At 45.1% G+C, this 16,871-nt stretch overlaps 1 protein-coding gene across 5 annotated transcripts in view; it reads left to right on the top strand.

The window, feature by feature from the left end:
- The window catches only part of SULF1 (sulfatase 1), a 158,334-nt gene that overhangs the window by 134,056 nt on the left and 7,407 nt on the right, over window positions 1-16,871 (top strand). For 3 of the 5 annotated variants that reach the window (XM_070392193.1, XM_070392194.1, XM_070392195.1), the window contains 9 exons: window positions 759-1,011; window positions 2,507-2,603; window positions 3,013-3,107; window positions 3,432-3,497; window positions 6,735-6,907; window positions 9,433-9,575; window positions 9,670-9,793; window positions 11,945-11,978; window positions 13,223-13,288. In XM_070392193.1, coding sequence (XP_070248294.1) covers window positions 759-1,011; window positions 2,507-2,603; window positions 3,013-3,107; window positions 3,432-3,497; window positions 6,735-6,907; window positions 9,433-9,575; window positions 9,670-9,793; window positions 11,945-11,978; window positions 13,223-13,288 — 1,051 coding nt within the window. The remainder of the gene's footprint in view (window positions 1-758; window positions 1,012-2,506; window positions 2,604-3,012; window positions 3,108-3,431; window positions 3,498-6,734; window positions 6,908-9,432; window positions 9,576-9,669; window positions 9,794-11,944; window positions 11,979-13,222; window positions 13,289-16,871) is intronic. The other 2 variants (XM_070392196.1, XM_070392197.1) reach the window with 2 other exon arrangements.

The following is a 16,871-nucleotide window of genomic DNA, read 5'->3' as shown; positions in this document are numbered from 1 at the left end:
GCACATTAAAGCTCTTCCCCAGCACACTGAGCCTCGACAGTGGTCTGCTGTGACCAGAGGACAGGCTGGCCTCCCCTGGCATGACCCGCCATCTGATGGGTATTAAGAGTCAGTTGGCTGATGGAAGCATGTGCCGAATTCAGTATTCCTTAGGGTAATCCTCTGTTATTTGTGCCAGTAGCAGGAATCTAGAGCATTTGCCTTTTTGCAAGAGCATCTCAATGTAGTAGGAAGACTCTTTGGTTTTTAGAATCTAACCTTACTGGCTGTATCACCTTGCAAAATGTACATAACATTCAAAGCTCCAGTTCTCTCATCCATAAAAAAAGGACACCAAATTCATCAGCCTGTTTGGATAATCTGATATTTTTTAATGTAAAGATTTATCATAATACCTGTCTTTTAAGATTAGAGATGAATAATACATTGCAAAAGCTCAAAAAATGAGTTGTCATTATTAATACCATAATGGGGGCTATAGTTTTATTCACACTGCCTTCGCAGTTTATGTTGGAAACTCACTGTAGAAGTTCACAGCCTGCCCTTAGTGGGAAGGGTCTTAGCAATCACTCAGATCTACCCCCTCAGTGGTGAGGAAGGGCCCGAGGCCAGAGAAGCATGGTGGCCATCACACCACCATGGTGCCCCTCTGTGTACTGTATGCCCCTTTCCAATATGCTCATCGAGCCACGTGATCATTTTCTTCTCTCCTAAGGTACATCTGGACACCGTATTAACGTATCTTCCCTTATTTCCAGAGTACAAGCCCAGGTTTGTCCACACTCGGCAGACACGGTCCTTGTCCGTCGAATTTGAAGGCGAAGTATATGACATAAACCTGGAAGAAGAGGAACTGCAAGTGTTGCAGCCGAGAAGCATTGCCAAGCGTCATGACGAAGGCCACAAGGGGCCAGGAGGACGCCAAGCTGCCAATGGTGGCAACGGGGACGCCGTGCTGGCCACCAGTGGCAATGCTGTGGGCCTGCCCACCACCGTCCGAGTGACCCACAAGTAGGAAGGCTTCGAGTGTTCAAAGGGTTGAGTTCAAAGTCATCCCCGCCTACGACCACCATTTGGTCCCTTTAAGGAGAGTAATGTCATTCAGCAAGATGATGTCCGGGGCCCTCCTCCATAACAGTGGGGGTTAGGGAAGCAACATGCAGCCCCAACAATAGTAGACGTGGGGGTGTGCTTTGGGTTCAGTTTCACTTGAAGGCTGGTCAGCTGGGAATTGAGCCAGAGTGATTCTGTCACATCTTGACTTAGCAGGTGTGGAGTGCTGCGTTCAGCAGCTACCTTTGTGGGCATCTAGAAAATGGTGGGAAACCGTCACCCAGACTGGTTAGGGGCTCCTCATGCTGGTGGTCACTGTGGCTCAGAGTAGATGCAGTCACGGCCTCAGAAATGAGGCACAGATCAAGGGAGAAGCTCCCAGAGAGATGGCGTAGGCTGGGAATGGATGTGCGACGCAGGAACACCTCACCTGTCCGGATCCTGAAGGGCAAGGGCCTCGGGAGTCGCTGAGACGGGGTGGGGGGTGCGGGGGGGGGGGGGGGGGGCAGAGGGAGGGAATGGCTCCCCTCGGCTTTAATGGGCTAGCTTGGTTTTTCAGTTCGTTCCAAACGACTTATTCCTTTGACCGAGAAGTAATTTCTCTCTGAATTTATTAGCAAAATTTTTGTTTTGTCTTTCATTTCATCCCTTTGGGGAGGCAGGATGCCATGAGCTCTGCTGAGATGTTTATCTCTGGGACTGGTCCCCAGGTGCCTGTGGCTGTTAAGTTCTATGCTTGGAGATTGAGACAAGGATTTGTTTCTCTTACGTTATGTGTCGACCTCATATCCCACCAGCTCTCTATCCCTGGGGCTGCTGCTTTGCTTCAGATGTAACGGGGCACTTCAGGCAGGCTCTTTGCAATGAAATGAATGCGATGAATAAGCCCCTTCGAACTGCATCTCGTCAAGCCAGTCATTTCCATGATAGCTGTGGACGCCTCCTTTTTTTCCTACAATATTTGGTGGGGCTTTCAAAACCTGAGTGTTACCTTTTCATGGGGATGGGAACGTTGAGAGCTGCCTCAAAAGGTGATCTGAGTGATGATCACTAAGCATCCTCTACCGCAGTGGTTCTCAACCTTGGCTGCACGTTAGAATCACCTGGGAATCTTTTCAAAATCCTGATTTCTGGGCCTCATCCTCCGGAAATTCTCTTTCTTTGTGACTAATGTTGTGGCCCCACCCCATAACGAAGAAACAGAATTTCCGGAGGATGAGGCCCAGAAATCAGGATTTTAAAAAGATTCCCAGGTGATTCTAATGTGCAGCCAAGGTTGAGAACCACTGCTCTACCCACACCCACTTAGCCTGCACCATGGCTCAGCTGCAAACTATAGCTTGTTCCCAAATTAAGGGTTTAGAGGACAATTAAGTTCCCTTTGCTATTTCTAATGCTCTTCTTAATCTTAGAATATAAACCTACTTCTAATGCTTCTTGTTTGTTTTGGCAGGTGCTTTATTCTTCCAAACGATACCATCCATTGTGAGAGAGAACTCTATCAGTCAGCCAGAGCGTGGAAGGACCACAAGGCATACATTGACAAAGAGGTGAGCCATGGCCGCGGGATTGGAAGTCCTACCGGTGGGACATACTGTGTGTGCCCTCCATCTGTTTATAATTATGTGGAAAATAGAATAGCAAGGTGTTTCTCATTCTCCAGTGAGATGGTGAGAGTCCTGGCCAAAAAACAGGGTGTGAGGAAAGAATGGGAACCGACTCAATGACCTTCTGAAATTTCTATGGGAAAATAATCCGGTTCTAAAAGAGACTTCTGTTCATGTTTATGATAAGACATCCGTTGGAATATAGAGGGAAATAGATTCTATGCTCAGTTTGCCCCCAAATTATCATCTCAGGTGAATGGTTATGATTGTGGAGCACAGAAATAAGGTGAGAAGGGAGGTAGTTAGCACAGAAAATCCTGCAAATGTAATTGTTGAATTGCCTGTTTCCCAGATTGAAGCTTTGCAGGATAAAATTAAGAATTTAAGAGAAGTGAGAGGGCACTTGAAGAGGAGGAAGCCTGAGGAGTGTGTCTGCAGTAAACAGAGGTGAGCGTGGGCCCCTCCCGTGGTCTCCTTTCCAAACTCATTTTTTCCACAGGCCTGTTTAGCATTAGGCCTGCTTCTCTTACCAACAGAAAGCTTAATAGAATGAATTGTCACATATTAGTAATGGCCTAAAATATCTTGGTCGAATTAAATGTCATAAACCTAAGTAGATAGTTAAGGAAAAAAAAAACACGTTTAAAAGTCCCATTTAGCTGAAATAGTTATAACAAAGTAACTGCCTTCTATTTGCTTTCTTGTTATAAAATAAGGTGTTTTACAAATGCATGCTGATGAAGACTCACTTTCTCATCTTCTTGCCTGTAGCTACTACAATAAAGAAAAAGGTGTAAAAAAGCAAGAGAAATTAAAGAGCCATCTCCACCCATTCAAGTAAGTGACTCTGTTTCCTTCATTTGTGGGAGCGAAGGACTGTCCACCAGGCTCTTCTGAAAGGCTGCAGGGACTCCTGTGAGCCTGCGTGGAAAAAAGTAGATGCAACTGGGAAGGCATGTAGCTCCAGACGGTGAAAGCAAGCCCACACCTTGCCAAGCGCCTGGCGGTGCCATGGCCCCCTCTAGGGGCAGCCGAGCGGAGTGCCGCTCTGATTCTGTGTGGGCTCTTGCTGATGCTTGCGTGGTACCTGGATTTCACTCCGTGTAGGCTCGGCTTTCTGTGCACGATGCCTGGGAGATGGCCTCTCTGGATAAGCTCAGTGTGTTCTAGAGAGCAGCCAGCCATCATGGGGAATTCCGAAAGTTGGAAGAAATACACATATTTTTTAAATAATAAGTAAAATTGGCCAGGGAAAGGGATTTAGTATTTGAGTCTCAACAAAATTTTGAGCCCTTCTGAAAAAACCAAGATAATAAAAAGACGACAATTCTACCCAAGCCTATATTGTCGAATTGGTCAGAGAATTTTAGAAACCTTCTCATGCAAGCCATCTAATCCAACCGTTGACTTCATGGCTGCCGGCTCTGAGCCACCAGGGAGTGAAGCCATTTGTCCAGAGAGGGAGCTAGCAGACTCTGCTGCTCAACAAGGAAGAAAGCGCTGATGTTGTTGAGGGAGAATTCCGAGAGAGCTCTCACAATGAACTTGTCCTATTGTTCATTGGAGGGCCTCTGTGGAAGATAAAAGTGGTCTGTTATTGCATGTCTGTTATCGTGTGCCTAAATACTTGTGAAAGGTTTATAGCAATAATCCTATTTTTAACTAAGAAGTTGCTTTCTGGTCATTGAAAATATCCCCCCCTCTTTTTTTTTTTAATTATGAGCTTTGTTTTTTTTCCTTAAGTTTTCTTTTTTTCTTTTTAAATCTTTATTGTTGAAAGTATTACACATGCTCCCTTTTTCCCCCATTGACCTCTCCCAGCCCTCCCTCAGCCCCCACCCCAAGCCTTCACCACCCTATTGTCTGTTCCATGGGTTATGCATGAATGCATACAAGTTCATTGGTTGATCTCTTTCCACCCCCCTCCCTGCCTTCCTTCTAAGGTTTGACAGTCTGTTCAATGCTTCCATGTCTCTCGATCTGTTTTTGTTCATCGGTTTATGTTGTTCATTAGATTCCACATATAAGTGAGATCATGTGATACTTATTTTTCTCTGACTGGCTGATTTCACTTAGCATAATGTTCTCCAGGTCCATCCATGCTGTTGCAATGGTAAGAGTTTTCTTTTTTATAGCTGCACAGTATTCCACTGTGTAAATGAACCACAGTTTTTTTAATCCACTCATTTGCTGATGGGCACTTAGGCTGTTTCCAAATCTTAGCTATTGTAAATTGTGCTGCTATGAACATAGGGGTGCATATATTCTTTCTGATTGGTGTTTCTGATTTCTTAGGATATATTCCTAGAAGAGGGATCTCTGGGTCAAATGGGAGTTCCATTTTTTATTTTTTGAGGAAACTCCATACTGTTTTCCACAGAGGCTGCACCAGTCTGCATTCCCATTAGGGTTTCCTTTTCTCCATATCCTCGCCAACACTTGTCCTTTGTTGATTTGTTGATGGTAGCCATTCTGACAGGTGTGAGGTGATACCTCATTGTTTTAATTTGCATCTCCCAGGTGATTAGTGACTTTGAGTATTTTTTCATATACCTCTTGGACTTCTATTTGTCCACTTTGGAGAAGTGTCTATTAGGGTCCTTTGCCCATTTTTAATTGGATTATCTTCCTTTTGTTAAGTTGTATGAGTTCCCTATAAATTTTGGAGATTAACCCCTTATTGGATGTATCATTGGCAAATAAGTTCTCCCATGCAGTGGATCCTCTTGTTATTTTGTTGATGGTTTCTTTTGCTGTGCATAAGCTTTTTATTTTGATGTAGTCCCATTTATTTTCTCCTTAGTTTTCTTTGCCCTAGGAGATGTGTTGGTAAACATATTGCTACCAGAGATGTCTGAGATTTTGCTGCTTATGGTTTCTTCTAGGATTTTTATGGTTTCACATCTTACATTTAAGTCTTTTATCCATTTTGAGTTAATTTTTGTGTCTGGTGTAAGTTGGTGGTCTAGTTTCATTTTTTTGCATGTATCTGTCCAATTTTCCCAACACCATTTATTGAAGAGACTGTCTTTACTCCATTGTATGCTCTTATCTCTGTCAAATATTAATTGAGCATAATGGCTTGGGTCAATTTCTGGGTATTCTGTTTTGTTCCATTGATCTATATGCCTGTTCTTGCACCGGTACCAGGCTGTTTTGAGTACAGTGGCTTTATAGTATAACTTGACATCTAGTATTATGATCCCTCCAACTCTCAAGATTGCTGCAGCTATTCGGAGTCTCTTTTGATTCCATCTACATTTTTGGAGAGTTTGTTCTAGGTCTGTGAAATATGCTGTTGGTATTTTAATAGGGATTGTGTTGAATCTGTAGATTGTTTTGGGTAGTATGGACATTTTAATGATGTTAATTCTACCAATCCATGAACACGGTATATCCTACCACTTGTTTATATCTTTTTCTATCTCTTTTTAAAATGTCCTATAGTTTTCCAAGTACAAGTCTTTTACCTCCTCGGTTAAGTTTATCCCTAAGTATCTTAATTTTTTTGTTGCAATGGTAAGTGGGATTTTGTGGGGGTTTTTTAGTTTCTCTTTCTGAGAGTTCATTATTGGTGTATAAAAATGCCATAGATTTCTTGGTGTTAATTTTATAATTCTGCTACATTGCTGAATTCATTTATAAAATCTAGTAGTCTTTTGATGGAATGTTAAAATATATATATGTGTATATATATGTATATATATACACACACACACACACACACACACAGTGGGGCCTTGACTTACGAGTGTCCCGACTAACGAGTTTTTCGAGATACGAGTCGTCTCTCAGCCGATTTTTTGCTTTGAGTTGTGAGCTAAAATTCGGCTTACAAGCCAGCTTCAGATACCCCACCACTAGTTGGCGCAGCGAACGTCACAGTGAACGCCACAACATCAGCCCAGCATCACGTGTCTCACTTGTTCACTTTTTGATTTGACATACAAGTAATTTGAGTTACGAGCTCCATCATGGAACGAATTAAACTCATAAGTCAAGGCCCCACTGTGTGTGTGTGTGTGTGTGTGTGTGTGTGTATATATATATATATATCCCCTTCTTTGGGAATAGGGAGGCCGCTCAAGAAGTGGACAGCAAGCTGCAGCTGTTCAAGGAGAATCGGAGGAGGAGGAAGGAGAGGAAGGAGAAGAAGCGCCAGAGGAAGGGGGAGGAGTGCAGCCTTCCCGGCCTGACCTGCTTCACTCACGACAACAACCACTGGCAGACGGCCCCCTTCTGGAACCGTGAGTCCCTCGTTCTTTCTAACTGCCACTTACCGCCCCTACAGCCGCCACAGAGACACTATGACTCAGCTGCAGGCATTGAGATGAGGCTTTCAGCAGATGCAACCCGGACTCTGGAATCATCCCAGAGAGGAGCCGCATATTATTTTCCATACTGGCAACTAGAATCATTTTGCCAGACATTGCTTTTTATTTATTTATTTTTTAGAAATTTGTTTTGGTATTTTGTTTGAAAATGCCGAGCTCTCTCTGGGTTTTCCTCCTGATGTTTCCCACAGTACCCCGCCTCCCAAGAAGACTGCTTTATAGCAAATCAACTAAGTAACGATGACAACTTTGCCCCAAATATATGTTGTTTCTGCTCTAGTTCAAGTGCGTACTCTGTGTATAACACAGGAAGTGAAGCTCCTCAAAGGCAGGGTCCACATCCTACTGAGTCAGACCCCTTCAGTACCTGGCACTGTGCTTGCAGATTATTAGGGACACCGCAAAGTGTCTGGTTTTACAGGATTCTGAGGATATGGAATACACTTGTGCACTTGTTTGTTTTAATTCTTATCCGAGGATATTTTTCCCATTGATCTTTAGAGAGAGTGGGAGAAAGGGAGGAGGAGGAGGAGGAGAGAGAGAAAATCAATGTGAAAGAGACACATCGACTGATTGCCTCCCGCACTTGCCCAGACTGGGGTGGGGAGGGACTGCAACTGAGGTACGTGCCCTTGACTGGGAATCGAACCCATGACCCTCCCATCCATGGGCCAACGCTCCAACCACTGAGCCAAACCGTCCAGGGCCACACTTCTGTATTTTCAATGAATGCTTATATTGCTATAGTGGTTTGGGCCACAGAGAAATAATACCCTAACTTCTGTGGCATGTTATCTGACTGAAGGCCTGACATCCCATGGAGTAGTTGAAACACCCCCTGGGTCAGTAGGTCAGTGTTTCTCAAACTGGGATTTGGAGATGTGCAGGAACCCCAGACTATTCTCGGGGAGTGAGGGGCAGTGCGGGGCTGGGGTGGGGGGGAGGCCTAGGGTTTACCTATGCAGCTTTTTGTTTTACTGCCTTGATGCTTATCTTAGTGTCCATGTTTGCATTGAAGTCTACAGTCGCATGAAGGCTGAGCAAACCCTTCAAGGTGCAGCATTTAACTTTTAATTTGCTTTCCTGAAGCGGGTGCGGGGATCTCTGAGGGTCATTCAGCTGGCTGGGGTCTGTTCTCCGCCAGGCCCTGGGATGAGCCCTGCGGACACAACAATGAACAAGACGTACTTCATGACACTTATATTTTAGTGGGGGCAGGGTGAGGTACCATAAAAAGAAAGTGAAATAATTACCAAGTGTGGTGATGCTATAAGGAGGTGGTTATTGACGTTATTAAAAGGGACCATTTTGAGAGGGTAGGGCCGATGGGCCTTTCTGAAGAGGTGACATTTAAGCTGAAACCTAAAGGATTCAAAGAAGCAGTCGGTGTGGAAGGGGTCCTGAGCAGGAGGGGGCCACACCCCAGGCAGAGGGAAAAGCAAGAGCGGGGTCCTGAGGAAGTGATAGATGTGCTGTGTCAGGGCTGTCAAGCCCCTTCAGAGATGGAGTATTGAGAAATGTGAAGTTGCAGTTTGCTTGTAACTCCCACGGGAGGTGACTCAGACCTCTATCAGCTGCACCCTTCTGAGCTGTGACCATCCCACCATTTCTTACCTCAACCTCTGCAAAACCTGTGACTCCCAGACTCTCCTCTGGCTATTGCCAGTCTGTTCTGCTCAGAGGATTTACAGTCATCACTAATGACATCCGGTTTTTCTTAGGAGAAAGAGCAAAATCCTTATCATGTAACAAAGCCCTGTGTCCACATTCCTGCTTTCCTCTGACGCGTCTCCTCCCACGCTCACCTACACCAGCCACTCGGCTTTTCTCTTTCCTCAAGCACCCGAAGCTCCCTCCCACCTCAGGGCCTTTGCACACACTGGTCCCTGAAAGGCTTTTGACCCAGCACTTAGCCAAAGCCCTGTGCCTATCACAGACCTGCTCAGAGTTCACCTGTAACGTCACTTCTCACGGAGCCCTCCCCAGTGCCTAGGGCGACGTAAGCCTCTTTTCTATACTGTCAGCCCATTCGTTTTCTCCGTAGAACTTAGCACTTCTGTAATTACACGGTTTGTGTGGGGTTTTTTCTAAGATTTCTGCTTTTGTTTTTGCTTAACGTTTGTTTCTCCAACTAGACTGTATGTTTCTTAAGAGACCAGACCATGCCTGTGAGATGCTCAATAAATATTAGCTGAATAAACAAACAAGTAAACAAAGAAGCAAACCACCTGGTCCAAGGTCAAATCAACTCACATCTCACAGCAAATCTGTACAGAAAAGGGGGGTCGGGGGGCTGGATTAATTATTATTACTATCTACCCACAGAGGACTTTTAAGAAAGAATGTGAATCTTACAGCGTAATGATGAGGCAGCGTTGGAATGGCTAGCCTGCCTCGGTTCTTCCATCCTTTCATTCTATCTTCTTTTCTACCCACAGTGGGCTCTTTCTGTGCTTGCACGAGTTCTAACAACAACACCTACTGGTGTTTGCGGACAGTTAATGAGACGCATAATTTTCTTTTCTGCGAGTTCGCCACTGGCTTTTTGGAGTATTTTGATATGAATACAGATCCTTATCAGGTAAGTCCGAGTGTTTTCGTCCCGTGGAGGAGATTGAGAACAGAATAAGCAGAACAGGAGCCTAACCGGACCGTCCTGGCCTCTTCGCCCACAGCTCACGAACGCGGTGCACACAGTGGAGCGGGGCATTTTGAATCAGCTGCACGTCCAGCTCATGGAACTCAGAAGCTGCCAAGGGTATAAGCAGTGCAACCCAAGACCTAAGGGCCTTGACGTGGGTAAGGAAACACGATTTTTTTTTCTATGTTACCTGGAAAATTCTTTGTGTTTTCAAGTTCCCTGCCTTGGAAATGTTTATATGCATAGAAACATACACGTGCAGGGAGATGAGCCCAGACAGTTCCAAACACAATTTCTTCTGTAAATTTAGCTCTGGGTGCCTGAATGAAAAATGGAACACACCAGGAGATTTGGTGAGCGTTTTGTCCCAGTCTCTCCCACAGGGCTTCTGTTAGTAAACCTCGGTTCTGGATAGAAGCATTCCCTGGGATGAAAGCATGGTTTTGGTATTTTGTTTGAAAATGCCGAGCTCCCTCTGGGTTTTTTGTTTGAAAATGCTGAGCTCCCTCTGGGTTTTTTGTTTGAAAATGCTGAGCTCTCTCTAGGTTTTCCTCATTTATTTTTGCTGTCAACAGTCATAAGATATACTCTAGGTCAGTGACGGCGAACCTATGACACGCGTGTCAGAGGTGAACGTGAACTCATTTTTTTGGTTGATTTATCTTTGTTAAATGGCATTTAAATATATAAAATAAATATCAAAAATATAAGTCTTTGTTTTACTATGGTTGCAAATATCAAAAAATTTCTACATGTGACACGGCACCAGAGTTGAGTTAGGGTTTTTCAAAATGCTGACACGCCGGGCTCAAAAGGTTTGCCATCGCTGACCTAGGTAAACCAGGAGATCCTATTTTTTTGAGAGAGAGAATTTGGATGGAAGCACACCGTGCCCTGTTTTTGCTTATCACAATTTGGAGCTCCCCCAGTTGGACCCAAGCCCATGACCTCGTGCATTGATTTCTTTCGCTGGGATTTTCTATCTGAAATTAGAGCTACTTGAGCCGCCATTCATTGTCTTGGGATCTAAAAGGATAAGAGGGCCTGCGTGGAATCGAGCAGATGTTCCCTCCCTGGTCTGCAGTGCTTAATTTATTTCTCCTTTGGCCCGTGGGGATGCACTGTCCGTCCCACCATGAATGAGAATACCTATTTTCTCAGGCTTCTCATAGAAATGTAAATAGCAGCTGTCCGCAGAAGGAAGGGGGAGCACCAGAAGCTGGCCGAGGCCATGGTGACGGCATAGCAGACCAACCCCAAAGGGTGAAGAGCTGGGCGCAGGCTGCAGGGAGCCATTTGCAGGAACCTCTATGTGAGGCTGAGTTTTCTGTGCCCTTCACAGCCTGTGTCTCCGTGGGAACCGAGCAGCTCCCTGGGTCATTGACTTGAAAGGTGGGGGGTAGAGGGGAACCCTAAAAGGGCCAACATCCCCACCTGACATTCCCACCACCGTTGGTCCTGAAGGCTTTCGAGCCGTGAGAGCCCCGTAAGAAACTATAAATCCCACAAGAGGGGCCCTGTGTCAGCTTCCATCAACACCGCTCAGCTAGCACCTCAGGGAAAGGAGTGGCAGCCGGAAGAGTCCAGTCCTGACTCACAAACTAGGTCTTTTGGTCACTGACCCCACTCCGCTCAAATCTTTTCATGGCCCCTGCTTATCTGTTAACCTTTCTTCAAATCTTACAAAAAGAAAGAAAGGGAAAAAAAAGCCCACAAAGGCCTGGAAGCTAAAGCAACTCTTAGAGGCACTGGAAACATTACACCCAGATACTTCTCCCCCAAGGAGCACAGCTCGCTTATTGGTGATGACATAACAACTCTGCTCAGTGAAACCTGACCGAGCGGATTCACGGCGAAGGGACCCGCCAGGTGGGCGCAGTTACTGCCCTCAGACTTCACGTCGTCCTCCCCACTTTCTAGACGGTTCCTAAGGGAGGTGATTATTGGCCCTTTTTTTCCAAGTGTTTTGTCTAAAAATAACCGAAATGTAACTTTTACCGAGACTTGCACAGACTTCTGGAAGTACTTTCTGGCTGTTTTTACAAGGCCTCTCCTCTTTTCTCCCCCCCCCCCCCCCCCCTTTTCATGTGAAAGCTCTTATGTGATTTATCTTAAACCTCTTTATTTATAGCTTTTGACCCTCACTTTGAACCCAGTGGAAAAGCTCTGCTGGACTTCGGCACTGTCGGTATTTAACAGATTTTGTTTCTTTCTAGGACTTGGGTGTTGTGCATGGGAAGTCTATGTAGTGAACGGTTTTTGTGAGTCCTCACAGTAACATAAATTCCTCTTGTATTTTCCTCCGTCAGGGAATAAAGATGGAGGAAGCTATGACCTACACAGGTATTCACCCTTTTTTATTCTCCCTGGCAGCTTCTTTCCCAATAACTGCATGATCCAGCCATTTCGACTAATTTCCGTTTCTCACCTCATTGCGCAGAGCATAGCTGGGGCGCATGCTTTTCCTAACGGCACTGGCCACCACCTCCCGCCCTTGGTTCCAGATCTGTCCTTGGGTCTTGACATCAGCTCACTGTCACAACACGACGGCCTGGAGCATTGACTCACTCCGGTGCTCGCGTGCTTGCTGAGCGATGCTTGTGAGCGTGGAGTGATGTGAAGCGGGGGCCTGAGGAGGGGGTGGGGGGATTATGTTCCTCGTGGTGCTTACACGCTGATGGACTGGAGAGGCTTCATGGACACGGGTTGGAGATCTTTATGAACTGTAACCTCAGGAGCACAGCCAGAGTAATGGGGGTTTGAGGAGCCTTCTCAAGCTGAAGTGGGAGGAAGTGGAAGCGGTTCCTTGTTAGCGTTGCTTAATGAGCGTTGCTGCTGGAAAGCAGCAGGGATGGGACTCACAAGGCTCTGCTAGAGGGGGTGGGGGGTTGGAGAGCAGGTGCTGGGGACGGGGACGTGACCAGGAGTAAGACATGCAGGGAGGTGTCACCATAGCTCGGAGACGATGCTACCGACACACACACTTCCTAAACAGGCCTCGGCCCACTGACCTTGTCCCCTTCCAACACCCACTCAGCCCTCGTACCTCCTCATGCTCCAGGCCAGGGCCCCAGATGCCTGGTAGCCATGTCACTTGGTCACGCAGCATCGTCAGCCCTTCCTTGCCCATTTTCCACTCCAAGCATAGACCTCAGGTGAGTTTGTCAGAAAGGTGCCATGTGGGGCAAGACGGTCAGCCCTTACCACCTCTGTTTCGGGGAAAGTGAGGCGCCATGTGTCGGCACCCTAGTTAATGAATCCTTTGGGGAGAAAAACTTCCATCAAAGGCACGTGGACTTAACTGGTGCCATCCATACTGGTATCATCTCAGAAACTAAAGAACATTGGTGTTTCAGGGCTCCCTATCCACCCAGCCCCACCATCCGGTCCCTCCTTTGAGAGGGCTGCTCCAGTGGGACCAGAAGCGAAACAGTAGGAACGGTGGTGGGAAGATGTAAACAAATGAAACAAGCAAAGCTGGACTTCTGAGGCTACTTGATAACATTTCTGTATCTCTTCTTTTTCTCCCCTCTCTGTCCTCTCGCCTATCCTCGATCTGCCCCCACCCCGACCCGCATCACCCGTAGCCCACGTAGGACCGAGCAGAAGAACCCCCTCTTAAGCTGGTCTCACCCGGGATATGGGCTGACGAGGTAATACCCCATACTCCCGCACTGCTCCCGGGGGCCCTTAACGACACTTCCAAAGTGTGACATGTTAAGTGGCCCTGATGCTGGATATTGTCTTTATGGTTATTTTGTGATGCGCTCAGATTTTACAGCTAAGGGGCTTTCGGTGTGGCCGTCTTTTGTGTCTCTCATGGGAGAGGTAAAGGATATGTGACAGGTTACTTAGGACACAGTCTGGTCAGAGCTGAATCAGCTTTCTTCTCCATCGCGTCATCCCTGGACACCTTGGAGATGAAGAGTGCTTACCTGCTCTCCAGCTGGAGTTAAATGCGAGCACCTGGGGCTCTCCCTCCCCTCATCCCTGCCGCCACCTCTAAACGGGGCCAACGCCATCGTTTCTGAGGTCGACTGGCACAGCTTTGAAAACCTTAGTCTGTGGAGTCCCCTCTCTGGTCTTGTGGCCACTGAAAGCGTGTGTGCAGGGTGAATTCCTGTTGCTGGTTTTTCTCCTCAATTCCTTACCGAAGGCCAGATCTAAGGACACTGTCTAAGTCACAGTGACTGGCATTTCATAAGCCACCATCCCATCATCGGGGAGGCAAGCTACCTTTCCACAGCTACCGTGTTGCGGGCAGGAAATCATGGAACAGGGTTACTGAGAACATTTGCCTCTCACACTTGGGCACTCACTGGACACCCAAATGCAGAGCTGGATGTGGCTTTCCCCGCTCGCTGTCTCCTGTGGGATTGAAAGGGAGCAAATGCAGAAGCAGCCACTGTGTGTGGAGCTGCCGGGAAGCTGCCGTCTCCAGATGGGTGTACCAGCACGCCGCCCTCCAGCCATAGCACTGCTCGGGTTCACAAGCCTTGGCTCTTTTTTTTTTTTAAATCTTTTTTTTTTTAATATATTTTATTGATTTTTTACAGAGAGGAAGGGAGAGAGATAGATAGTTAGAAACATCGATGGGAGAGAAACATCGACCAGCTGCCTCCTGCACATCTCCCACGGGGGATGTGCCCGCAACCCAGGTACATGCCCTTGACCGGAATCGAACCCGGGACCTTTCAGTCCACAGGCCGACGCTCTATCCACTGAGCCAAACCGGTCCTGGCTTTTTTTAAAATCTTTATTATTGTATTACATATGTCCCCCTTTTTTCCCCTATTCACTCCTTGTAGCCCCACTCCTATCCCCGCCCCAGGCCTTCACCACCCTATTGTCTGTGTGTGCGTTAATGCACATGTGCATACAAGGTCTTTGGTGGATCTCTTCCATACCACCCACTCACCCCCACCTTCCCTCTGAGAGTCCACAGTCTGTTCCATGCTTCTGTGTCTCTGGATCTATTTTTTTTATCAGTTTATTTTGTTCATTTGATTCCACCTATGCGTGAGGTCATGTGATACTTGTCTTTCTCTGACTGGCTTATTTTGCTTAGCATGATACTCTCCAGGTCTCTCCATGCTGTCTCAAAAGGTAAGAGATCCTTCTTTATCGCTGCTGCATAATATTCCATGGTGTAAATGTTCCATAGCTTTTTTATCCACTCACCTGCTGATGGGCACTTGGGCTGTTTCCAGATCTTAGCTATTGTAAATTGTGCTGCTATGAATGTAGGTGTTTCTTTCTGATTGGTGTTTTGGGTTTCTTAGGATATATTCCTAGAAGTGGGATCACTGGGTCAAATAATTGGCAGTTCCATATTTAATTTTTTGAGGAAACTCCAAACTGTTTCTATAATGGTTGTACCAGTCTGCATTCCAACCAGCCGTGTACTAGGGTTCCCTTTTCTCCACATCCTCGCCAGCACTTGTCGTTTGTTGATTCGTTGATGGTAGCCATTCTGACAAGTGTGAGGTGATACCTCATTGTCATTTGAATTTGCATCTCTCCGATGACCAGTGACTTTGAGCATGTTTTCATATGTCTCTTGGCCATCTGTATGTACCCTTCAGAGAAGTGTCTATTTAGGTCATTTGCCCATTTTTTTATTGGATTATTTACCTTTTGTTTTGTTGTTTGAGTTCCTTATATATTTTGGATGTAACCCTTTATCAGATGTGTCGTTGCCAAATATGTTCTCCCTGACAGTGGCTCCCTTTTCATTTTTTTAAATGGTTTCTTTTGCTATGCAGAGGTTTTTATTTTTATGTAGTCCCGTTTATTTTCTTCTTAGTATTGTTTGCTCTAGATGTATCTGCAAACATATTACTATGAGAGATAGATTTTGCTGCCTATGGTTTCTTCTAGGATTTTTATGGTTTCACGACTTACATTTAAGTCTTTTATCCATTTAATTTATTGTGTATGGTGTAAGCTGGTGTCTAGTTTCATTTTTTGCATGTATCTGTCCAATTTTCTCACCACCATTTATTGAAGAGACTATCTTGACTACATTGTATGCTCTTTCCTCCTTTGTCAAATATTAATTGAACATATGTCTTGGGTCAATTTCTGGGTTCTCTTTTCCATTGATCTATATGCCTGTTCTTGTGCCAGTACCAAGTTGTTTTGATTATAGTATAACTTGATACTGTTATTGTGACCCCTCCTACTTTGTTGTTCTTTCTCAAGATTTCTGTGGCTATTTGGAGTCTTTATGGTTCCATATCATTTTTGGAGTATTTGTTCTAGATCTGTGAAATATGCTGTTGGTAATTTAATAGGGATTGCATTGAATCTATAGATTACTTTGGGTAGTATGGACATTTTAATTGTTAATTCTACCAACCCATGAATACAGTTTATTCTTCCACTTGTTTATATCTTCCTCTCTTTTTTCATCGTCCTATAGTTTTCTGAGTACAAATCTTTTACCTCCTTGGTTAAGTTTATTCCTAAGTCTCTTAATTTTTTGGTTGTACTGGTAAATGGGATTGTTTGTCTAGTTTCTCTTTCTGAGAATTCATTGTTGGTCTATAAAAATACCACGGATTTCTGGGTGTTAATTTTGTATCCTGCTACATTGCCAATTGCATTTATTAAATCTAATAGGGTTTTTTTGGTGGAGTCTTTAGGGTTTTCTATATACACTATCATGTCATCTGCAAATAATGAGAGGTTTGCTTCCTCCTTTCCAATTTGGGTGCCTTTTATGTTTTCTTGTCTGGTGTGGCTAGGACTTCCAGTACTGTGTTGAATAAGAGTGGTGAAAGTAGACTTCCCTGTCTTGTTCCTGTTCTTAAGGAAAATGATTTTAGTTTTTGCCCATTGAGTATGATGTTGGCTATAGGTTTATCGTGTATGGCCTTTATCGTATTGAGGTCTAATTTTTCTATTCCCACTTTGCTGAGAATTTTTATCAAAGAAGGGTGTGGGATTTTATCTAATGCTTTTTCTGCATCTATTGATATGATCATGTGATTTTTGTCTTTCAATTTGCTTATGTGATGTATTACATTTGTTGGCTTGCGAATATTGTACCAGCCTTGAATCCCTCAAATAAATCCCACTTGGTCATGGTGTATGATCTTTTTAATATATTGCTGGGTCCAATTTGCTAATATTTTGAGGATTTTAGCATTTATGTTCATCAGGGATATTTGCCTGTAATTCTCTTTTTTTGTAGTGTCTTTATCTGATTTTGGAATTAGGATAATGCTGGCC

This window comes from Myotis yumanensis, unplaced genomic scaffold, assembly GCF_028538775.1.
Source record: "Myotis yumanensis isolate MYYU_CA2020_CCGP unplaced genomic scaffold, mMyoYum1.0.hap1 SCAF_15, whole genome shotgun sequence".
Taxonomy (NCBI): Eukaryota; Metazoa; Chordata; class Mammalia; order Chiroptera; family Vespertilionidae; genus Myotis; species Myotis yumanensis.
Note: the sequence above shows the minus strand (reverse complement) of the source record. Positions and strands in the feature narration are given on the sequence as shown.